General features: G+C 39.8%; 1 protein-coding gene across 4 annotated transcripts; it reads left to right on the top strand.

Annotated features, from left to right (window-relative positions):
- LOC131239282 (uncharacterized) lies at positions 1 to 23,614 on the top strand. 4 transcript variants are annotated; one of them, XM_058236906.1, is made up of 10 exons: positions 1 to 198; positions 6,525 to 6,913; positions 7,041 to 7,177; positions 11,494 to 11,607; positions 11,689 to 11,772; positions 16,007 to 16,180; positions 18,400 to 18,544; positions 18,866 to 19,026; positions 19,278 to 19,407; positions 21,917 to 23,614. In XM_058236906.1, exons 2-10 carry the CDS (start codon positions 6,593 to 6,595, stop codon positions 23,252 to 23,254), a joined length of 2,604 nt encoding a protein of 867 aa, XP_058092889.1. In that variant the 5' UTR covers positions 1 to 198; positions 6,525 to 6,592; the 3' UTR covers positions 23,255 to 23,614. The 4 variants fall into 4 exon arrangements, with proteins under 4 accessions (XP_058092889.1, XP_058092888.1, XP_058092891.1 ...); XM_058236905.1 differs by having other exon boundaries at positions 6,501 to 6,913; XM_058236908.1 differs by lacking the exon at positions 1 to 198 and having other exon boundaries at positions 5,938 to 6,913; positions 21,917 to 22,746; positions 22,923 to 23,075.
- The last annotated feature ends 2,159 nt before the right edge of the window (positions 23,615 to 25,773 follow it).

Genomic DNA, 25,773 nt, shown 5'->3' with positions numbered 1-25,773 from the left:
AGGAAGTACATCCTCGCCCCGCTTCCCTCTCTCTCTCTGCGGATAAAACGGAACGGAGCTCTCTATCTCTGTCTCTGAAACTTCGTCTTCTCAATTCCTTCTTCTACAAGGAGTTGTAAAATAGAAAAAGAAAACCCTTTTTTCCATCTCTTCGATTCCTTTCTCTCATTCTCGCAATAAGCATCAAAGATACTGCAGGTACTGAAATCTTCCATCGATTCCCTTACCTTCGATTTCCATTCTCTTCTCGTTTCCGATTTCTAGGGTTCTCTCTCTGTCTTCGTTTTTCTGATGCTGCAATTTTCTGATTTGATGCTGGAATTGCACATCTGAATATTTATTATTATTATTATTTCTTTTGGAGATTAGAAGTGCTGAATCGGTTGGAATTAGGGTTCCTTTTCCTCGAAGCATTTGCATGCTTGTTAAGCGAATTTTGATTTGGCTTAGTGTTGTTATTTCGATTTGGATTCTGTGGATTCCAAGTCGATTCGGTCAGTTTTGTGGTGGAAATCGAGTATTTTCTTGCGGAATTGCTCGAATTTAGGTTTGTTACTGATTTTATTTTTATTCAATTTCAAATTGTAACAACCTACCTAGTCAGGGAAGCTTGTGATGTATAATGGAGGTTCTACTTGAATGGAACATGATTAATGGTTAGATTATGCTGGAAGTATACATGCCGACATGATATGTAAAAACCTTCTATACGACGTGAATTTAACTATGATGAATTGTTATGCATATAAGATTCATAGTGGATGCACATTCAACTGAAAAGACCAAAGATTTCATTGGCTAGGATCCAATCATGGAGATTAGGACATGGTAGATAAACAGTGGGGTCCATCACTCAGGTTTTAGGTTCTGGGACTCTCTCTCTTTCTCCCTCTCATTCTCTCAACCTTTCTCTACACACATCTCATACTATCATAAAAGGGAAAATAGAGGAATGCAAGGTATATATGTGACATACACTCACCCCCACAAACATGTAGAGACACGGACGTGTGAGCATTACTAAAGACATGGACTCAACAGCCTATTTGCTCCATATTTGGAAAATACACCACTCTAGCCAAAAAAGTGGGCCGCACACATGAGGATGGACTATCATACCCAATACCATCTCATCGACAGCGGCCTTGGAAGGAAATAGATATGCCAATCAGAATCTTTCATAAGCTGGCATCACTAGTTGATTCCTCATTAACAGCCAACAATGTCATTGAATTCGATTTGTCAACTAACGCTGCTACCCCCCCTTTTTTTCCACAGTCATTCTATCCGACAATCCAATCCTCGTCCAAGATGCATTCTTTGGGGTCGATAAGTCCTCATGAAGAAGCAATTCATGGCACCCATGCCAATGTAGCACATGCATGGACAATGTCGTGGCCATTAATTTTGGTGGTCCTATGATGGCATGCCCTGGCACAAAAATCCGAAATCTCGCTAATAATGTGAATGGGGGAGTACTCAGCCTAGTAGGTCATTACTCTATTATAGAAGGGATGTAAGTGATATTTCCACTCTCTGGATATTAGTTTTACTTCTACCCTTACCATGGCAAGTTGATTGATGCAAAAATGGTTAACAAATCCATGGAGAAACGTGTTACGACCAAAACTATCCCTGTCATATTGGAAATATCAAGGGCGGGCATATTGTTTCACCATATGGAACTTGATGTCCATTTTCTAATACAGTCTCCTCAAGTATATATCCACTTGTGGGAGAAACTGGTTGTTGGCATCAGCCGTTATGACTGGATTAGATGAATTGTAGTTTGGAAGTAACTTTTAGGTGAAATTTGAGGAGAGTAAACTACATTTTAGCTGAACCTCTAGGCAAACTTGATGAAGTATATTCTTGGGGTGCTATAGATTGATGAATTTTAGAAGATGTAAATTCTCCTCAATTTTAAGGTTCTATCAAAGGACACAACTAGAAGGTTCTCTTTCCCCGTGCGGAGATGAGAACGTTGGATAAGATTTTGGATGGCATTCCTTTTGCTTTGTCATGGGACATTTGGCTGAGAGAATTAATAATACTTTAAGAGTTGAAGCACCTCCTTTTGGGGTGATAGTGCATTGGATAAGAAATTCATTGTCATGGTGGATCTTCAAGATCATCTAGTGAGGTCCATGTCTTGGGCTTGGGCCACATGATGGCCGATTGATAATGATGTGGAAAGATGTGGGATAGTTTATGTGCCAAGGGTTTGAATTCATGTGCGTGAAGGCCTCTTCATATGGAAAGTGGTTGGTGATGGCTCACATGAATTCAAGTGAGGAGTCCCATGGGCCCAAGCCCACCAACTATATATCAAGTGCAATTGGTTAGATGTCTACCCGGTTTAGATAGCGGTGACTAATTAATGTTAAGAAATACGCAGGAAGATGAGTTGTTTCCGGAAAAGGGGTTGGTGGCTTGGGTAGACCTCACCGTGGTGTTTATGTGAAATCTACTCTAACCACTAGGAGCATCACCCCATGTTAGGCCTAGAGCCCAAAAATCAGTCCCATCCATGATTCATGTGAACCACACGATTAAAAATAGTGTACAAGGCAACCCCCACCCTCCAAATTGTCTCCCTTGTTGTGGCCCACCAGAATCACGGATGGGCATGAGTTTTGGGCCCTAGGCCTAAGTTTTGGTGTAGCATCTAATGGCTGGAGTGTATTTCATATAATCATCACGGTGGGTTTTTTTTTTTTTTTTTTAATTTTTAAAATTGTACGATACACCATTAACTTAACAGAGTGACCTTGACAGAGTACTTTGAAGATTTAACCTACCTTTTTTCCAGCTCCAATTCAGTGTAACCTAAATGACTAGTTGGGTACCTTCAAGGGTGGACATCTTTCTTCCAAATTGTTTCCTTTTGGAGTGGCCCACTTGAATCACAAATCATCCTGATGTTTTGGCCATGGGCCTAACGTGCGATTACACGTCAAATGGTTGGAGTGGATTTCACAAACACATCAAGGCGAGCCCCTTAAAAAATCAAGGGTGGGCATCCTTCTTCTTTTTTTTTTTTATAATGTGTATATATATATATATATTAGCAGCAAATAATTTTTAACAGAAGGCAGCTCTTATTTTTTTAGGGGGCCCACTATGATGTGTTTGTGAAATCCACTCCGACTAGTCAACGTGTAATTGCACCTTAGGTCAAGGGACAATACATCAAGCTGATCCGTGATTTAAATGGGCCACACCAAAGGAAATAGTTGGAAGAAAGACGTCCACTCTTGATTTTTATAAGGCCCACCATGATGATTATAAGAAATCCACTCCAACCATTAGATGCCACACCCAAACTTAGGACTAGGGTCAGGCCCATCCATGCTTATGGTGGGTCACACCAAGGGAAACAATTTGGAGGGTGAGCTTTGTTGTGTACAATAACAAGGCCACACCAAGCGATTACACGTCAAATGGTTGGATTGGATTTCACAAACACATCAAGGCGAGCCCCTTAAAAAATCAAGGGTGGGCATCCTAATTTTTTTTTTTAATATAAAAAATATATCAACAGCAAGTCTATTTTAACAGAAGGCAGCTCTTATTTTTTTAGGGGGCCCACTATGATGTGTTTGTGAAATCCACTCTGACTATTCAACATGTAATTGCACCTTAGGTCAAGGGACAATACATCAAGCTGATTTGTGATTTAAATGGGCCACACCAAAGGAAATAGTTGGAAGAAAGACGTTCACTCTTGATTTTTATAAGGCCCACCCTGATGATTATAAGAAATCCACTCCAACCATTAGATGCGACACCCAAACTTAGGACTAGGGCCCAAAACTCAGGGCCATCCATGCTTATGGTGGGCCACACCAAGGGAAACAATTTGGAGGGTGAGCGTTGTTTTGTACAATATTTCCAATTGCGTGGTCCACTTGAATCACAGATGGGGTTGATTTTTGGGCTCCAGGCCTAACATATGGGGTGATACACATAATGATCAGGTTGGATTTCACATAAACACCACAGTGGGGTCCACTTGAGCCACAACCCCATTTTCTGAAATAGCTCTCCTCTCCTTGTGTATTTATCACAATTAATTAATTATCACCATCTAAACTGGATGGACGTCTAACTGGTTGGACTTGAGAGTTTCAAGTATCTCTGTGCGTGCATGCATACACCCACCCTCCCACCTAGTTGCCCTTCCCTCTCTCTATAGTCTTTTGGGGACGAGGAGTTCATCTTCTAGAGGTGTGGGGATCTAGGATCTTTGAGTAATACGCTCTTGGATGCCAGAGCTCTAAAACGGGTTGTGGCTTGAAATTCAGCTTCTTCCTTCTCCTTCTTCCTAGAGGCATGCTCCTATCTAGTACTTGCTTTTGTTTCTAGAATGTAAATTATGCAAGCTAGATGGCGCACGCCTTATTTGAATTGATTGTACCTGATCCTTTGTGTGTGTGGACTCATGGTGCATGGCTTAAAAGCCAATATAACCTCCATGGTTCCAAATTGACATGAATAGCCACAGAATATCTCTATTGGTGTGCCTGTCCTCTATTACTGGACCAATGAATGAATCATGGAAAATAGCTGTTCTTTTTCTTAAGTGCACACTAGTTTCCTTTTTTTTTTTAAAAAAAAATAAATAAATTATTTTTATTATTATTATTATTTTTTATTTTTTATTTTAATTTTTAAATCCACTTATGATAGATGCATGACCTTTGGGTTTTCATTATGAGTTCTAGCAAACATAGAAGTATTTTAATTTCCAATTAGGAACGTATGTGCATTCCAAGCAAGATTTATTCAAGTGATCTGTAGATTCCGGATCTACCCTTTGAGACGTCAAATTCCTAGAAAGAAAATCTCTAGCTCTGGCTGGCAGTTTGTGAGGAGCAGTTCTTACTTTGTCAGGGATCCTGACATCATTCTCTTGTAGAGAGGATGGTTAACATTCCTCTGAGCTGTCCATGTAGAGAATAAATGTGCATAGCAAGTAAAAAACCATGTGGAGAATTCACTATAAAGCTTATCTAGCAAGGTTCCTGATGTCAATCAACTTCCACATAATGAAATTTTTTGTTGGACTAGTTAGACTTCTGAGAGATATGAGGTCAGGACTTCATTACAAGGTGTCCTATGATTAGTGGTTGCATCATGGGTAGGTGAAGTGAGGGCATTATTGGGGGGTGGGAGTTCTCTTCTTTATGATCATCTCACAAGTATCACAATTGTTTTTTCTTTGAAAGCATTCCTTTGCTTTTCCCTACTTCATTTGGTTGCAGGGGCCTTTGAGTGGGGACACCAAAAGAATTGATTACTGAGCCGTATGAGGTAGGAAACTCTCAAGTACGGTTCTAAGGGAAGGAATTGACCCACCTATTCCGACCGGGGTGTTTCTCAATGCTATCAACAACTGATTCTCCAATTTGTTGATCGGTTGTTTTATGAAGGGATTTCTTTCTTGTAACAACCGATTCTCCGAAAGGAACATCTTTTCTTATCCACTGGGCAGGGCCTACGGCATAAGGCCTATTCGTGCCCTACTTTACTTATTCCATTCCAAATTCATCAATTTATTGGGGGAAAAGAAAAGGGAGAGGGCGTCGGTTGGCTGGCCCTATGCCAAATCGTGAGCGGGGCAGAAAGACTGAATATCGGAGGGAGGGGCCGACGTACGAGTGCTAGCGCCTTTGACTCAGCTTTTCATAAACTCCTGCTCAAGCGACTCGGCTAACTCTGGTTCTTTCGAAGAACACCGTCGATTTTCAAAGAGAAATCAACACCTTGCTTGATCCATCGAATGATCAAACCATTTTTCTTTGAATACTCAAGGGGATTTGGAGGACCAGCGAGGCGGGAATGTGGACCTTGATGTGGGGTTCTTGGTTAGTTTTCAGTGAGCAGAATTTGGCAAAGTTGTTCAAGTAGATACCGATTCATTGTGCCATTTTCAAATTTGATCTTGTCATCTACATGTGGAAGGAGATCTTTCCAATGTGAACCATGTCGTGTAATAAGACAAAGATCTCCTTGTCACGGTGTTTGCAGACCATTTCAGCGGAATTTTGTTGCAATCCCACTTCACCCTAAAATACTATCAAAATATGTGTGGTTTGCCATTCAAAAATATAGTTTGCTTTGTCTTATGTTGCTCATTCTTTATTCCAGTGCTTCAAATTAGACCTATTATGCTCAATTTATAATAATGGTATAACAGAATTTACAGTTTCCATCGAGTAAATAAGAAAATAAAAGGGAAAGCCACAATCCAGTTTGTAGCATGGTTTTGGCTGTTTTGTGTAATGATTAATTGTTATAGCAAGTTGGTCTGGGTATCTCACTGCAGATATTTGGTGGGTGTGAAGCTTCTGATGCCAATAGATACACTCTAGAATGTCTTGGATGACTAGGTCACTGGGATCCCTGTGTATTTTTTGTGTCATCTTATATCAATTATGGAAGATTGTTATAAACTATGATTTTGTTGGCTAATGATATATGCCTTGTCAATTAAGGTATCTAGTGCATATGTTCTGCAGGAGAGATCAGGAAAGCAGCCTTTAGGATGATATAAACTTCTGGTGGGATTTATTACATAATCTGCTGAATGGCAGCTGGTCAAGAAAAAAAGCGGTTGAATGCTGCCAACCTTGTTAGTTACAATTTGAAGGAGCAGTACAGAGCAAAAAAGAAAAAGAATGTGGAATCATCACAAAATGTGTTGAACATGAGGCCTCGTATTTCTCTGGACTGGGATGTGACCCAAAAGAAAGCCGTGGCCAAGAGGGAGCAGATTGGGATTACCTGGAGGGACATAGCTCCTTTCATTAACTCTGGTTGTGGGTCAAACAGGGGCTTAGCTGATGTCTTTCCTATTCCACGGGAAATCTTTGGGTTGGAGGATCTGACTGGGGTGCTCTCTCTGGAGGTAACCATAGTTATGCCTAGCCTTTTAGAATCATAGCAATTCTGTTCATGCAGATTGTTTTGGAGTTTGATGTTTTCAACATTTTCTGCATGGTGTTTATACATTTCTTTTTCGAACTTATTGCCAGGTTTGGGAGACACTTCTCTCAGAATCAGAGAGGAAGCTTCTCGCTCAGTTTCTTCCAAGAGGGACTGATGTTGATCAAGTGGTGCAAGCATTGCTTCTCGGGGATAACCTTCACTTTGGAAATTCTTTCATCATATGGCAAGTTTTATAGTTTATACGTTCTTTATTTCTTCAATTACTTTGAAAATCCTTTCCTCATATGGCAAGCATCGCTTATTTGCTTACGTAATTTTGAAGTTTCTCATCATTCATTTCAGCAAATCACTTCCAGAGTCAGAATTGGCTATTATTGATTCATGATAAGTGCATAACATCTTTATGACCATTACAAGTTTTGTGAGAACCAGGGGATAATTTAACTGAATCTGACCCTTAGTTTCAAGCTAAGGATAGATATTTCTAAGGAAAAAATTATAAATGAATGTGTTTGAGAGAACTTAGGAGTAGCACAAATAGGTAGTCTGATGAGGTAAAGTAGACTCAGATGGTTTTGTTATGTGCAATGGAGACAAAGAACCGCACCGGTTAGGAGTGAGTTGGTACAAGCAGTGTTTTAAATAGCTACGCTATGTAGCATGTTGCTTACGCTACGTGTCTTAGCTTAACCTTAATGCTATGTAGCCATGAAAATAGCTTAAGTTGCATGTAACCTACGCTACATGATAATTTGTGTACGCTACACGCTACATAGACTACGCTACACACCACGTAACTCACGCTACAAGTTATTTATCACTACAACACTAAAATCAAGGGATTTTTACCCGAAAATTCCTCACAATTGTCGGTTTTCTGAAAAAATGCTTTCAGCTTTCATATTTACTGAAATGTGCATCCGAACCTTCTAATGAGGGTCAAATGATCTATCTACCTTTATTTTGAGAAATGAGATGGAAACCGGGAGAACTGTGTTGAAAAGAAACTAAGAGCTTAGCTAAGCATACTCGCTTGTGCACTAAAGCTCGGGTACACGCCACACATGTGCATGCAATCATTAATTGCAACCACATATATTATCCCTAGACTTAGGTATGGAGAAAGAAAGAAAAGAAATCCTTGCGTCTGCCGCATCCTCATCTTGACTATATTTGCTCGCTACTAATGGGACCCACACTATAAACCTATGAAAGTCTAGAAAATGCCTCCAAATTCACTTGTTTGATTATCTCTCTTAACAAAATAGATCCCTCAATATCATGAGAGTCATTCCTTCTCGAAATAAAGGATATTATTGGCTATTCTTTAGATTCCTTTCAAAAATGATCTGTTTTTTTTTTTTTTTTTCAAATCCTCATATTAATCCCATTCAATTCTTTCTCCTAATAATCTTCATCCACACATATGGCCCCCTTACATGACTTCAGACCAACCCTATGCATAAACATACCCTAACAATGGGATTTGTACAAGTTGGACCTACTTGATAGCAATGTTTACATTTTCAACCCCCTCTTGGGGATCTTTGACAAGGAGTGGGTACCATGTGGTCCTACACCAACCCCCTTCCGGGTAAAAGGAAATCAGCCTCTAGTTCAAGTTGTCATAGACTTCGATTGCATGTCCTTTAGTCTCCTTAAATTCATGCACAACAACCTATGTAGCTTCATCTTTGGTCTTTCCTTCCTACTGCATCATATATTGGATTGTCGCATCACGTTCACACTTTTTGACGAGATGGCACCACCTCCTGGAACCCTTGACTTCGAGGTTAAGAAACCCCATCACTTTCACCATTCCTCTCACATCAAACCAAAATTGCATCAATATTATCCATAGGCTTCTTCGGCATGTCTTGGACCTGCATATCCATATTACCTTCACTTTCTACATTGCAGCATGTGGTGCTCACATTTTATAATGTGTGGTATGAATGTGAGATGTCAAACCATTAAATGCTCACTTATCATCAAACGTGATGTCCGTGTTCGTTTTGTGCTTGGACCATGCATCATCTAGAAGATCCTCCTCAATGACTTTTTATTCAGGCACATCGGGAGGAATTTTCATGCCTGTCTCCATTTTGGTGAATCTCCTACATTTGCATTTGACATATCTGTGGCCTGGTTGCCTATACTCGAAGCAATTGAAGTTGCTGCCCATATTTTGTGTGTTTCAATTAGTGCATTTGATGATAACGAGGCCTCTACTGGCCACCACTAGTCTAACTAGTGGTTGCATGTCACCCGCTTGGATTTTCTTTTCTCCCCTTTTTCGAAATGCACAGCCTTGAGTTATGGGACTTCACTGATTAATGGGTTTGGGGTTGCCTTATTTAAACTCACCGCCATCCCGGTTATGCAGTTGAGTTTCAATTTGTTGCTAATTTTACTGTGTCTGTAACCATCCAAATTTGGCTTCTCGGATTGGTAATCTCAACCCACCTATGAATCTAATGAACAACTAAGATTTGGTCTCTTGGGTATCTTATGGGGACGATAACCAAAAGAGTTCTTTTCTATACTCTTTGATGCTTCAATCACCTTGCTAGCATGACTAATATTGGTGAAAATAGAATCTGCTCATAATTTATGAGAAGAATTTTTAATTGGAGTTTCTTCATTCAATACCAGGTTCTGATCTTCTGTCTTCCTTGCCACACTCGTTGCATTTGGAGTTGCTCCCACTAGGCTGGTGCTTTAAATTCAATGCCACCAATTTTGCCCTACCATCATCAGGAATTTCCATATGATCGAAGAACGTTTCAATTGCTATCATCCAATCAATGAATTCCTTGATGTAAACTCACTCATTTAGCTTGGGTAATTCCACTTTGACTTGGAATTCTTGATTGTGGACCATTCCATGAACATCATCACCTTCTTGTGGATGACTGTGCTAAAGGCTTTCAACTCCTCCTTGTCATTTGATTCAAAGTGGAGTTCCCTGATGCATGACTTTCAACTTCCTGCTTGTCATTTGATTCACCAAATGGAGTTCCCTGATGCAGAGGCTGATGACGTTGGCCATGGTTTGTGATTTTCTCACCTAGACCATGCAAACCAATCATGCCCGCTCCAACAAGTTCTAAATATTGTTGGTAGACCTTTGAAGCTGCTGAAATTCTGTTCTTGTCACATATTACTTCTGAATATTCCCATGATCACTGTCTCGGGGATTATTCACTTTACCACCTCTGTTTCCACCTTGACCAGCCACGTGATCACCTTAGAAATTTAACTGAATTGATTTGGATCAATTCCAACCATTGGATCTTCGTACGGGCACATTTGGGTCAACTAGAGGTAATTGTGCCCTAGGATCTCGAGAGGGAGTTGCTCTCATACCACTTGCTTTAACGAGATCCAAAAGAAGCATATAAAATGTGAGAGGTATTTGAGCGAGAAATCAAGCAAAAAAAAAATCCGAACTTAATGTAGTTGGTGTACCAATTGTATCAACAATGAAGTAGAGAACTTCTCACATACCACTTTTTAATATGTCAGGAGAACCTCTAACACACCATTTCTCAAGGAAAATAATGTCACCTCTAACGCACCACTTCTCACACCACTTCTCAAAGAAAATAATGTCACCTCTAACACACCACTTCTCAAAGAAAATAGTCTTTCTCCCCTTCCAAGCCTAATTTTCAGCAATATAGGTTATTCCCTAAACTAATGGAGACAGAAAGAAAGAAAGAAGGAAAGAAACAAACAAAGAAAACATGTACGCTCCACCTTGACAATATTTACTCATTACCAATGGGATCCACACTATTAACCCGTGAAAGTTTACAAAATGCCTCCAAATTCACTGATTCGATTCTCTCTCCCTAGAAAATAGATCCCTCAATATCATCATAGTTAATTCTTCCTAAAGTAGAGGATATTATTGGCTTTTTTATTAATACGTTATTGGCTATTCTCTATACTCGTTTCCAGATACATCTCTTCTCCCAATTCTCCTATGCTGGTACTACCATTAGATTCTCTCTGCTAATAACCTTCATCCACACATATTGCTCCCCTTGCATGATGTCAGCCCAAATACACAAGATAATCCAATGCATAAGGATTTTGTATACGTACAAAGTACAATCCAGATGAACATCAATGTTTACGTCTTCTGCTCTCTTTGACAAGTAGTAGAAACCACATGTTTCTACATCCACAATATCTCCTCCTTTTCTAGCAGGACCTCCTCCTCCTGTACCTTACTTTTTGGAAATAGCTGCTCTGTCCTTTCTCTCACTTTCCACTGGCCTGATCTCTTTACTCGTGCAACCTCATCAGCTTCAAACTGTGCACATACACAGCTGATCTCCATCTCCATTACATTGCTTTGTGATTGTGGATATTTATACAAGTCCTTTAGTTTAGCTTTATAATTTCCAAATACCACCATGCTCATGCCCATATTGAAAGAAGAATTCTTGTTATCTACAAATATTTTGCTTTTGATGACTCCAAACCCATCATGCTTATAAAAGAAATGACTTGACATCTAATTTGCAGGGGCACTTCACTTTGTTCGGGTAACGTGCAGCCAGATGCTGTTCTTTCGAGGGATCAGGGTTTTATGGCCAATAAGAAAGCTTATTACTCAGAGCTACAGAAGTATCATACTGAGTATGTGAAGTTCTATATCATGCTAGACATTGCTTTCTTAGCAGTACTCATGGTGGTAATGTTGTTTGTTTCTTGTGGCAGTATGATTAAAAATCTGCAGAAGTTGAAAGACATATGGATGCACAGTAAGGATCCAGAAAAAGATTTTGTTGATGAGATGTGGAGGTTGCCATTCTTCACCTTATGCGAATGTTTCAATAATGTGTGCTTGAATTTTCCTTAGAAAACTGCTCAGGCTCTTTTGTGGTGATCCTTGAATTTACCCCTGTTGATTGAAAAAGGAAAAAAAAAAAATCTCTTGGTAAGGAAAGTGGGGTGCCTGTAGTTCAGTATTGTCACAAATGGCAAGGAGACATCTGATAAATTTTGGAAAAAGAGAAAAAGAAACAAGAGAACCCTTAGTGAATATGGCTGCATCAATATATTTAGGTACTACTGGTGTTGGAACTTGCAGTTTTGCTAGAATGACCTTGCTAATTCTCAACTTCCTTGTATCTGTACTTCTGTACTTCTGAGCATATTTGCCGAGACCAAAATATTGATAACTTGACATGTTAGAGTGGCTCTTCTTCTGTTCATTGACCAACTGTTCAGATTGCTGATTAGATAGTTCATATTTCATTGATTGACACCATGGTAGGTTTAATTTGGAAATGCTGTTGGGTGAGTTCTTACTGCCTGAAACAATAGCTGAAAGCATGTTTGAATCCAGAGTTTGCCTCTACCAACGCTTTGTGTACTTTGTTTTTTGAGTTTGTGGATCTTATAGCTTATTGTGGACCCATGATATCCTGTAGATTTTTCAATTAGATACTCTAAAACTATGTGATTTATACGTGCAAAGATGTCTTTAATCCAGCAAATGGGGCATTTCTTTGTTTAACCTCACAGTTACTGCAGGTTAGTTTTTCTTTAACCCTGTAGCGGCTGCAAGATTGTATAATTGCCATAGAGCCTTTATTTTATCCAATCCCACTAGTGGATTGTTATCTTTTTTCTTGTGGTTGATGGCTGCGGATGTGGTTCACTGTCGCTTTGTATCTTGTTCGTTGTTCCAGTTAAAAGTTAAATGACAACAACTGACCCTTTTTTTGAAGGTTAACAACCACCTTTTTTCACTGTTTTTATGTTGTTTTTTTTTTCCAGATCTAGTTATTATAAGTTTCTATATATACAACCATTAAGCAAGTTTATGTATTCTGAATATATGCATATTTCAAATCTTTTTTATAGTTCTAAACCAATTCTTTAGGTGCCACATCTTCCCAAATATTGAGAAATTACTGTTTCACCTTTTTTTTTTTTTTTCTTTTTCTTATGCTCCTGCTTTGTGCAGTTGGGAGTGCAAAGGGGGTTTTGTTTCTTTCAAATGTTTACCACATAAAACTTATTTTCTCAATACTGCCAGAGAACTTGCCAAGATTATCAGTCCTTTTTGTTTCTTTCAAATGTTTACCTCATAAAACTTATTTTCTCAATACTGCCAGAGAACTTGCCAAGAGTATCAGTCCTTTTGCAATTGAAGTCACCAGCCAGCTACAAGAGAATATGTAGGGGACCCTTTTGCAATTGAAGTAACCAGCCGGCCACAAGAGAATATGTATGGGACGCATGTATCTCATCAAACCCCTGAGGCCCCTTGCGGTGTTCTGTTGGATTGCCCGTCCCTCAGGCTTATAGAAACTCATCATAGATGGGTGCTCTACAGGCAAATCTTGGGATCTCTGGCCTTGGTAGGTTTTTAAGAGATAACCACGGAGTCCATCAAGTTGCAATTATGGCCCTGTAGGGTTTTGGTATTCAAATAGTGCAGAATTGTTGTCTTTTTTTACTTTATGTGAATAGCAAAAGATTTATTCGATAAGAAACAGAAAAGAGGGACACAACAGCAGTGCTAGAAAGAGGCCTAGAATGTACGCAGAAGTGCCAACCTGTGCTGCATTTCAGGTTGAATGTACGAAGAAGTGCCAACCTGTGCTGCATTTCAGGTTGAATGTACGAAGAACTTCCAACCTTAGGCTTTGAAGCAGGGTGGCTTCCTCAGCAAATTTGAAAGCACTGACATCCAGTGGCATGAGTATTCCATCACCGGCATTCCCTTATGGTTGCTTTTGTGATGAGGGGAATGGGAGTTGTCTCACAATAACACGGAATTCTTGGCTGTAAAGATTGGAGTGGAAACTTTTGTGAATGGGTTGTGGCCATTTTATCGTAGATGGGGATTCTTTTTATTGTGTACTTAAAATTTCACTATTTTAGATTGAAAAAAAAAGGAATTTTTGGTCCAACTAAGCCATCCATGCAACATAGTAACACCATTAAACATGCCTTCATCACTGGACCCCGAAACTAAGTCAATGTTAGTGATTGGGACATCATATCACATACACCTTTGCGCACGTATCAGAGTAGGAGGCGGGCCTTGGTTTCTCTATGGCTAGGCAAGTATCCATGTTGAAGACCCCATATGCATGTGCGAGCATTTGGAAGATCACACACTGGGAAGATGCACATGGGTTGCCTTAGGGAACGATTTGGACCATTGGATTTGAGGGACATGACGATCAGGCCGTTAGATCACATGGATTACATGATCGGGCCATTGATCTTGGACCATTCTTGTTATCATAGGACATATTTATGTTTTAGGATTTAGTTTATGTTTCATTTATGCTTTAGACACCATATGAGTGGTTTTATTTGTTTTTTATTAGACTAGGGTTATTTTGGTCAAAAGTCATTAAATGTGGTCTATTTTGTAATTTTGATAAGTTCTTTCTTCTTCTTCATGCAATGTGAAGATTTGTTCCATGCAATTTGAAACGAAGATCGGTAGGATGCCTATCTTCAATCACTTGAGTGTGAGGCTTCCAATTATCTTTATTTGAGTTTTTCTTCTTCATGCAAGGTATTTTGTTGAAATCTCCTTAGTTCTTCATCTAAAACCTATCCCATCCCAACACTTTCCTTTCTTCTCCATCATCCTTTCCCTCAAAACCCCAAGGTCACAGACCAAACCCTAGCCGACCGGACCCCACATGTGTGACCGTACAGCCACTCGTGAGAGCCCATGGGCTGGTCCGTACGGCCATACCTCTAGTCCTCCTTGCCTCTTTGAACCTTTCCTCCAAAACTCTAAATTCCCTTGTCCAAAATCCTAACCCTAACACTAAAATCCCAAATCTCTCAATTTCCCCAAATTCCGAAATCCTAGATCGTCAAATCCTTTAATTAACCAAAAATCCCTAATTTCCCTACATCCAAAACCCTAATTCCCACCTCCTAATACCTAAATCATTTAATCCCCTTGCTCAATCCTTCACTTTAACCTTAATTTCACATTTCCTCCCAAACTTTCCTAACCTTAGCTTCACATACACCCAAATCTAGTAAACCCTAGGTAGTATTATACTTTCCTTTTACAATAGGCCTAACCTTATGCTATTTGGATGTTTCTACATCCATTAGATCCTAGTTTCTCATGTTTAATGGTCTTGTAGGATGATGCTTGGGAATTTAGGCTTAAACTATGCATGATTTCCTCTTAGAATCATGATATTTGTGAGGATGGTAGCAAGATTTGTAGTTTTCATTAATTAATTTAAATTTGCTGATTGATCTCTTACATTATTCGAGTTTATGCATTGGTCCTACATCAGTTAGTACATGCACATACATAGCATATATAGTTCTTGGTGCATGGTTGGAACACTGAAACTAAGTGGATGTTAGTACATGCACATATATAGCATATGTAGTTCTTGGTGCATGGTTGGAACACCATAAGCAGCAGGTTACGATATGAATGCACTTGCATCCCTCGGACTTGCCTCAGGAATAGCTTCTAGGGGCCACTGACAAGCTTCTTTGAATCTTTACATACATGGAAACATTCTTGTCATAATATTACTGTCCTAGTTATCATCATCACCTTCATAATTAATATTATTAATGCGTAACAAAAATGCTGGTCTGTGTCATGTTGCTTGTGACAACAAAATGCTGGTTTGCATCTTATATTGCTCAAGACAATGAAAAATGCTGTCTAGGTGGGAGTCGTGGGATCATGTTGGCATGCGAGAGTTGTAAATGAGAACCTCTGCCTTGGCCAGCTCTAGATCCCAGTCAAAAGAGGAAGGTTGATCTTCAATGAACAGCTGGTTGTAACACTTCTGCCAATCTTCCATTTAAAAGCCAATGCCAAATTGCTGTGAGAAAGGCTAAGATGATGATGTCTTGTGATCTTCGTAGTATTCTACATTTTTTTAAAACAAACACTGTTGCCTACAAATTCTGATTAATATTTTTATCTATAAAATTCTGGTTAATATTTCACTACAGTTTTCAGTTGCACTCCTGCCATCCTGACTGCCACTTAAATACTGTTTGTGTATACCAGACATTTGAGAAAGCATTCAGAAAACAGTCCGCCACGTGGAAATGAATCCAAAGAGTGTGATCTGCAAGAGAATATTGCAGGTGCTGCTGATTCCTGCTTTCAGCTTGCAGGGCCTAAACCGCCTATCAGTAATAAAAGAATTGTCGGCAAGAAGGGTGGAGAACCTCAGCAAAGGTACTTGAGCCTCTTCTTTCTGAGGTTTTAGATCTATTGAGAGCTTAATAAGACAATCTACACTGAATTGATTACCTGAGTTGCCTTAAATCTCTTATTTAGCACATCCGGGTTTTGCTCATGTTACTGAAACTCTATAAGTTAGGAAATGTCAACTATTGCCATTCATGTCTTCATGATTTCAGTCACTTGGCATTGTGGTTACCTCTAAAATTTTATTATGTTGTCCAAATTGTAATAATTTGATAGGAATGAGTTTGACTCCAAAGATTTTGAAATCGTTGTAACAGTAGTCAATCCACTCAGTGAAGAAGGAACATGAGTCTTACTTTACAGTCATAATTGTAAAGGACACAGAGAGTCCATGGCTTGCATTGCGTGCAAGCAAAAATAATTCATCATCGTCATCTAAGCCTTATTCCAATTAATTGGGGTTGGCTACGTGAATTTTGTTCCACCATTTCAGCATGCAAAGTTTTGTATATTTAGTAGAAAATTTCTGAGACGGAGAAGACATCATTAAATGTGAAAGTTACGTATCGAGGCCGATCATCACCATCAGATGGGCTGTGCATAATTCCAGAAGATGGCCAATGGAAGATCCGGCCAGTAGATGTGCTATTGAAACAAGATCTGGACCAGCTGATGGTCCTAACCAAAGAACAGACAGATCCATTAGTTCAGATTAAAGGTATGAACCATTTAACTGTCAAAATGCTGATTCGGGCCACCTTATGTTCACTGCTACAGTTGGACTGTGGGGGTCGACAGATCCATTTGGATTGCGTGTCGAATGACAAGTGGGATCATATGTCCAACCTGGTTGGGATTTCGGCTCTTATATATCATACAGTTGTCCTATTTAGTGTTTCAAATGTATGGCCTTGTACAACCATATGGTTGTATAAAATATTTCGTATGGCCTTGTACAACCATACAGTTGTATATAATATTTCATACTTATGAGATAAAAGGAAATCTGTGAGAAATGGAATTCATGCTGCTATTAAATCTCCAAATATAGCCATTGGTCGATGGACATAGGCCTTTTGGATGAATAAATGAATATATAGTAGCTCCCCTATATATGGATTGTACATCATTTCCTCAAACGTGGCCATAATTGGAAATCTTATAAGATCTACAATTAGATGTCTAAAACCAATCTCCATTTGTATAACACAAGCGAAACCTGTGTGGTGGATGTTTTTGGTTTTCTACATCGTGATAAATGACATCATCTTTATGCAAATTTCACAATGGTGTAGCAGTTGAAAAGAAGTCTGTTTTCAGGCTCTGATGTGCCTCTATATCTGTCCAGTGTTTATGCTTATGTTTTCATTATTTATTTTAGTGATGTCAGCCACATGCACCATGAAAGGTCTGAGCAACATGCCCTGAAAGGTCATCCTTATGTTTATGCATGGTAAATTGTTTGATTTAGTGAGTAAGAGGCTCTGGTTGTTTGTTGTTCAAGAATTCTTGTTTAGGCAGTTCATACCATCCATACAATGTTTTGATCTAAGATTTCAATTCTTCCATGTTTCAGCAGTAGCATATCGGCCCATGGAGCTAAGGTCCAAAATATGTGGAATTAACAATTGTTTCCACGACTCTGCCACCTGGTCAATTCTGTTCAACTTAATCCCTCTTTCATGGCCACATATCTTTCCTGCTAAGGAATGGGAAATCTTTCTCCTCTTACATGAATCAAATGTTTCATTTGGGTACACGATGATCGTAGTGTGAGCTTGCAACAGTCTCACTTTTTTTCCCTAATAGTTAAAAGTGGAAGTATGGGGAACCGATACAATTTATGAGTGAGTGGCATATTTTTCTGGGTCAAGATATGCATAGCTTGCAACTGCTGCATTGCGTCTAGGCAGAAATATGCACCGATGAATCGGCTTTATTGTGAAAGAATCTTCTGTCTTTTGTTTTAGCCCAATTGACATTTGAAATCAGCATTTGAGTTTTGGGAGTGTCCAATATATTCTCAATGTAAATAATGGGACCGTGGTGCTTTTTTTTTTGAACATTTAATGGGGTTGGCGTTAAATTTGTTCATTGTTGAACTGTGTAAAGTTTTTGTTTCTAATACAATGTCATACACCTCTGCATGTAAGGATTGAATTGATGTATTCAAGGCATTCAATTATTTGTATTGTATTGCATATTTGAAGCAAAATGGATTCAAAGTAATCCCTTCCTTTGTGCAGGAAAGGATTTAAGAAACACAGGCAAAAAAGTTCTTTGGCTGATTCAGGAAGGGCCAAAGCAGTTCCTAATGCTAGAAAAGAAGAAATGTCAGACAAGAGTAATGGTTGCTCAGGCAATGCTGACAAATATTTATCTTATCTCAAGGTCCCAAGACACGCTCTCCTTCCCTCCCTCTATCTCTCTCCCTCTCCCTCCCTCCCTCTCTCTTTAGGGTGATGATGATGATATATCAGCTCGGTTGGGAAATTAAAATGCTACATTATTTCCCTTTTTTTTTCCCACAATCACATGATATCTTTGCATGGAATCCTAAAACCAAATAAACCATATGGGTCCTGTTCTTCCTAAAAACTTGGCGAGGAAGTAAATGATTTTCCCATTCATCTTTAGATATCCTCAGCTTAGATTGTATTTCTGATTATTTTTTCGATTCAGTAATTGATCACCCACCTTTAACCATTTCAGATAAGCAAAAGGCAGCATCAACTGGTCAGGAAAATTGAGCAAGGTGGCAACGGCATTCAATCCAGATCTCTTAATCATGTGTTGGGTGATGTCAAGAGCTTACAAATACATTCGTACGAAGTATTTGAGGAGGAAGAAAAGAAGAAGTTGCATGAGCATTGGTAACTATTTCCCAAGCCTTTTAATTAATCTAGGGCATGTTTTAGCCTACCCCTTGAGTGGGTGATGAAAGGAAAGCAATGTGCTGAAGAAATCAAATGTCTTGCTTCTTTTTTTTTTTTTTTCTTTCTTTGGATTCATATCTTCTTGGATGAAGATCTGTAAAGTTTGGATTCTCATTCGTTCCGAATGGGCCCTTATTTAGCAGCTATAAATGATCTTGGGTTTTCTGAAAGTTTTATACTGTTTCTAGGTTACAAGTGTCAAGAAGAAATATCCCAGCAGCTTTTTCACACTGGAGAGAAAGCCAGTTGCATAGACAGCGATGCAGGAAATCATTGGAACAAGAAATTGTGGAAATGAAAGAAACCTCAATTGATGAGGTTTGCTGCTTTTCCCTTTTGAATGTAAATTCCTTTCAGGTCTGTCAACAGATTTGTCCGTGGATTTTGAACCATCTCGCCAAGCCTTTTAAAAAAATTGACTCTGCTTGGCTGAAGCCCCATCCCATCAATTACTCAATTTTGCAATTTGCATCAAACCCACTCAGGGAAAGTCTAGTGATCTTTGTACTGTTTTTGACGCTTCATCCTGTTATGCTCTTTTGCAACTCCACAGTTCTTGCTCTACAAAATGAGATGTGATCTTGTGACATTACATGAAATCACAATCGAGTGTTTAAAACTTTGGATTCAACTCAGGTACTGGTCTTTGTACTGAGTTTGATTCAATTGTGCTGATAAAAAGCTTTGACAAAGCTATGGAGACAACCATTAAAAACTAACCAAAAGAAAAGTTTAGAACAATGTTTTAAATAGCATGTAGCATATAGCGTACCGTTTGGCCCTCCATAGTGTGCAGTGTAAGCTACACGATACTAAATATTTTTTAATTAAAATAATAGAAAAATATGATAAAATTTACAAAATGCATAATTCCTATGAGTTCTTGACTGCAAATTTGGATCGCCAACCACATGTTTCCATGCAAAATCTGTCTCTTTGCCTTTAGACATCTCTTAGTGTGACCTCTTTATTTATTTATTGAAACATCACAAATTCATGATATGGACCATAATTTGGATGGTCCGAATTGATCTAAATGCCGTATCCATGATATGGACTTCAATTTGGATGGTCCGGATTGATATAATGTAGTGCCACGTGTGATGGGGATGAGTCACTGCCATTTGAAAATAAGTGATGAACTAAAAAGAAAAAGGAGATTTTAGGTAGCGTACCCTACCTGTGCTACACGCTACATGCTTTGTAGCTTACGCTACCTGCATATGCTATGTAGTGTACGAGCGCTATAAAAAGCTCTTGTTTAGAATAAAACAAAGGCATGTGCCATAGGAGTGACGAAATTTCACTATGCTCGAGGTGGGTTAGTACTAGTAATAATTGAACATGAGAAGGAAAGATCTAGGGGTGGAGGGAAGTACAAGGACGGTGTTTTCTTTTCTTTTCCTTCTTTCTTTCTTTCTTTTTCCTTGTTTTGAGTGATTGCAGGGAGGTGTATTCTCAAAATTAGTGAAATAGCTCACAGACAGTTCACCCTAAGTTTGAAAAAGAAATCTGGGGAGGAAAAGCAACTTCGATTTTTTGCTTGTCATAAAATCTGGCCAGTCTTACGAATAGATCAGTGAATCAATCACCATTTTGGCTGATTTTATAAAACTTCTCTTCAACAACTTTCCTATAAGGGGGGGCTGTTTGTGGTGAGGGATTTGTGAAATCCACATATTTCAAATCTCTCCTGTTTGTTTTTTGTTGCTCCTCCATCAATCCATGGATTTGAAAAGAAGAAGAAGAAGAAGAAGAAAAAGTAAAGACTTGACAGATCCTCAGAACGAGACTCTTATAAAAGCAAAAAAAAGTAATTTCTTTGCAATAAATGCTCCCCAAATCCATGGATTTGTAGCTCGATTCCCAAACATCCGAATTTTGAATTTGCCAAATCCAAAATCCAACCATGAATTTGACAAATTGGTAGATTTACCAAATTCACAAACAGGAGAGCATTGTTTTTTGTTGCACCTCCATCAATCCATGGATTCGAAAAGAAGAAGAAGAAGTAAAGACTATAAGAGACTCTTATAAAAGCAAAAAAAGTAATTTCTTTGAAATAAATGCTCCCCAAATCCATGGATTTGTAGCTTGATTCCCAAACATCTGAATTTGGAATTTGCCAAATCCAAATCCAACCATGAATTTGACAAGTTGGTAGATTTACTATATTCACAATTTCATCCCCTTAATCCCAAACAAGGCAGCATATCATTAGAATTTTGAGAGTCATTACTCTCATCTGCTAAATTCCTCATCTGATTCTTGATTTTTCTTTTTCCATAAATTGCTGAATGCTATAAGAAAATAGGGTACCATGTCATCATCTGCGCGCTTTTTCCCAAACAATATTGGTTTTGTAGTGGTCTTGGTGTTGTATGCTATCAGTGAAGATGAATGCCTAGTGTATTTGACAAAATGGACTGAGGGCTTCACACCACAAGTGTCACCATGGCACACATGTTCAAGATCCAGGACATCAAGTTTGGGCCACCATGGAGATGTAGAGGCCCAAAAATCAGGCTTTTCAACTCGTTAGGAAGTCCACGTGTACAGTGAATGTGGATAGTTTATCAACTGCCCATTTCTTCTGTACATTCTGGGCCACCTAATCAGCAGACTAGCCTGATTTTTTTGGCCAAGGAATCTACTCAGTGTGACCATGATGAGTGGCTCGGATTTTTTAAGCGTGACAGGCGTGTGCAAAAAAAAAAGTGTACCTGCATGAGTTCACTTAGCATTCTTCTATCAATCAAACAGTTGAATGTTTGTCATGACCTACCATAAGGTGTTAACTTGGACATTTGATTGCATTCATGGTCAGGGAAAGGAGAAAGAGAAGCCAGAAGCATCCTCATTTCAAGAGCATGGATATGATGGAGGGATGGAAAACCGTCCTGCCATTGATGTGCAGAATCATGAAGAGAATGGCGACTCTGTTGCTCCCTCCACCCATCATAGTCCACCTCAGCATCTAAGTCCTCTCAACGGTCATCATGAAGTTGGGTCCATGTTTCTGGATTCAGAAAATTGTGACCAAGAGATCCCGAAACAGAAAGGTGCTCTGATTCTTTCGCAGTTCCAAGAAAACCGGAATCCTCTAGAGGATGATGGCGAACCAGAAGCTCCCGATGACGCTGCTAAAGAAGTCTGGCAGGCAGGCAGTCTGCCGGATTCTTTTTACCATGCTACTACAATGAGCCACAAATACACATCTGCTGGGGAGTCACCACTCGGGAAGCGGCAGAAAGTTGAAGAATACACATCCTGCCTGGTTGATTTGGAAACTGAAATGCTTAAACAAGAAGCTGGAGAAACTTCATTACCTAGACCATCATCAGAGATTGGTCCATCTCTGCATATCGACAAAGGGGCGCCTTTGTTCTCCAGTTACACAGACCGAGACTGCAATGAGCTAATTCCAGAGTCTTTCAGTGGGCAAGGTTTGTTGCAGTCTTACACGTGCGGGAGTATGAACAGCCTGAAACAACCTGGATTACACTTCCTGATGATGGATGATGGCCCACCTGATAACAACCATTTTCCCCGGCAGTTCCAGGATCAACAGCAGCGGCTGTTTGAGCAGCAACGGATCAGAGAGAAAGAGCTGTACATGCATCAGGCTACGCAGAAGAACATGTATTCCAATGGAAGGTACCAGACCCAAGAACCCTTCTTGCCCATGGATGTGCAGGACTGGGATGCTGATTCCATCCGTGAAGTGCCTTTCCGAACCTCTGCAAATGGCAGAGTGTCAGGTCCCGGCTGGTTTTCTCAGGGGAACCATGCTTGTAATGGCTGGTCTGACCTAGACGTTTCTCTCCCTGCAGGTCAGTGCGTTGGAGATAGAAGAAATACAGATGCTCTCAGTGTCCTCTCTCAGGGTAACAACTTACAGTCCCCTTCTCTGTATGCTTCCATGAGCTCAGGGCAATTGATTCCTGCTACAAACTTCGTGGGTGGGGGCATTTCAGGCAACAGTGATATTTTCGCATACTCCTCTCAACAACTAGGCTATTTGAATGTGCGTGAAGCTGCTGCAGCTGCTGCTACTGCGGCCCTGAAAGCGAACAACACGTCATGGATGATGAATTTAACGCACCCAAATTCCAGCCTACATGATCCGATTGGGACACCATTTTTGAGGTCTTGGAATCAGTAAGCCTGATTAGTGTCTCACATTTGAGGCAGGTTTGATCATCTTGGGTGAGATCTCATAAGCCATCTTGGGAGAGAGAAGAGAGCTGATGGGGATGGTGATATCCAGCAATGAAAGCAATGGTTTTTTTAGTTGTGCATATGTATCTATATATAACCATCTGAGGTACTGAGGTAAATGTATATATATCCAAGGGGAAGGTTTTTGGCATGTACGGGAGGGTTCCAATACATCCCTTTTTCGGCAGGTAGGTAAGTTATTTTTGCTTTAGTCTCTCTCTCTCTGGGTAGATTTTTCCAATATTTTTGGAGGCTAGAAGACATCAATGCCTTTAACTCAATAAAAGCTTCGTCATTCCAGACATGAATCTCTCTCTCTCATTACTCAATAAAAGCTTCGTCATTCCAGACATGAATCCCTCTCTCTGTCTCTCTCTCTCTCTCTCTCATATTCCTGTGGGGCCTACAGATGTCCGTGACAAGGCCACTACATCTGTTTTGAAAAACCACAATAGGCCAGGAGTTTAAAAATCAGCCAGATCCAAAACTCAGGTGGGCCACACCAAATGAAATAGTGGGAACGGAAACGTCCACCGTTGAAGCCTTCCAGGAGCTGACCAAGATGTTTATATGACATCCAAACCTTTCACAGGGTTATTACTACTCAGATAAACTGTCGGCACAAATATCACCCCCAGGCGTTCAATCCCACTGTTTCGTGTGGTATGGCCCACGTGAGTTTTGAATCTGCCTGATTTTTAGATTCCTGTGGTCATGCAAAACAGATGGACGGATGGGATTAACATCTGTGGCCCACACAGCCCCCAGCACAGGAATATCTGTGCCCGGGTCCCATGCAATCCACTTCCGTGATAATGTCGGCAACGGAGGAAGCTTCCATTGAGCCACCTTTTTGATATTTCATGATTTGATTACATAATTGGAAATAATTGCATTTGATTACATACGTGGAAATAATTGCATGGCTTTTGTTTTGCCTAACATGCAATGTCGGCATTCTTATCTGCTCATTCGAACCACATATTATACGGTTGCTTCAGCGTGCATAGCATCGACGGGATCTAGACCGTTCATCTAGTTTTGCCCACTTTTATGAACGGCATCAGATTGTTGGTTTGTGATCTCTGCCAGATGAATGACCTGATTAAACCTATACGCCCGTCTACAAGCAGCCACACGTGCCAATGCAGCATGATTTCACATGTGCGGGCCATGTACCAGGTGGGTGACGCGTGTATCACAGGCCCAAACTCATATTTGCTATCCGATGGGCCTCACGTATGTGAAATCAGTCGGTCTAACGAAGCTGGCCAGTTCCGTTTGCACACGTGTGGCCAATGTTATAGCTGAACATGGCTAAAATAGTGGATCATCTACAAGGTGGATCCCACCCGATAAATGGCTGGGATGTCTTGGATGGGCCTGGCAGTCAGTCGATTTCGGTTAGGGTCGGGTCTGCCCATCTCAACCCATTTAATGAACTGGTCAGGAAATCTTGCCATCCCCACTACCCATTACTTAGTCCCCGGACCCGGTCGTTTGGGGCCCGTTTAGATACCACCAAATAATTTACTTTTTCTACTTACAGCATTAGATAAGTTTGATTTATGATTAGTTATAAGTAACTTTTTCACTCAAAAATACTTAACCATTTCAGTTATTATTATTTTTTTTTTATAGCTTCTCTCCTTTTGTTAAGTTACTGAAGAGAGATCATAAAAGACAGAAGAGAGAAAAGCCGATGCATAGGTTGTTTATCAAAAAAACTTATTTCTTTAATAAATAGAAATTAAGATAAGTTATTTATGAAACAAGTAACTTATCTTAAACAACTTATGATCCAAATGGCCCTTTGTGCCCAAACCCGCTAACAGATGCATATATTAACTTTAATCTCTACGCTTTCAGGAATTGGTTAATGAAGCATTGCAAGGGTCTCAGGCCCCCCATTGATTCAATATATGGGTGGGTTGAGTCAAGTTGCCTAAACCCAAGTATAACCTGTTAATCTAAATGGGGTACACTTTTTACCTGACCTGACTTGGCCCAACTCCAACCCACAACCCGACCTGATTTGGCACGAGCCCAACCCTACTTAATTAGCCCAATTTAAAACCAAGTCAGGCCTCTTCTTTCTCCATTCATTTACTGTTGAACTATTGTAGTGAATACCACTGAAAGGACAAATATGAAGTCCATAAACCCATGTATATTATCACAAAATAAAAAGAATCTATTCAGAAGGGCTAACCTATGCCCTTTCACAAATCGTTTGAACAGAACGCAAGCCATTGATTGAGGGGATAACAATATCTCGGTTCAGTCTCTAATCCTTCCATCTCGTTTATGGGAAACGCTAGGATTCAATCCAACTTTTGAGCCGAGTAGACTTGGGCATGTCTGCACATCATTATCCGAATGCAAGCCCTTAACCACACGCATAGCCTCATGTGTAGCGGAATTGACCCAAAAACCATCCAACCTATCGATAATGTCACACAC

This window comes from Magnolia sinica, chromosome 3 (assembly GCF_029962835.1).
Source record: "Magnolia sinica isolate HGM2019 chromosome 3, MsV1, whole genome shotgun sequence".
Taxonomy (NCBI): domain Eukaryota; kingdom Viridiplantae; phylum Streptophyta; class Magnoliopsida; order Magnoliales; family Magnoliaceae; genus Magnolia; species Magnolia sinica.
Note: the sequence above shows the minus strand (reverse complement) of the source record. Positions and strands in the feature narration are given on the sequence as shown.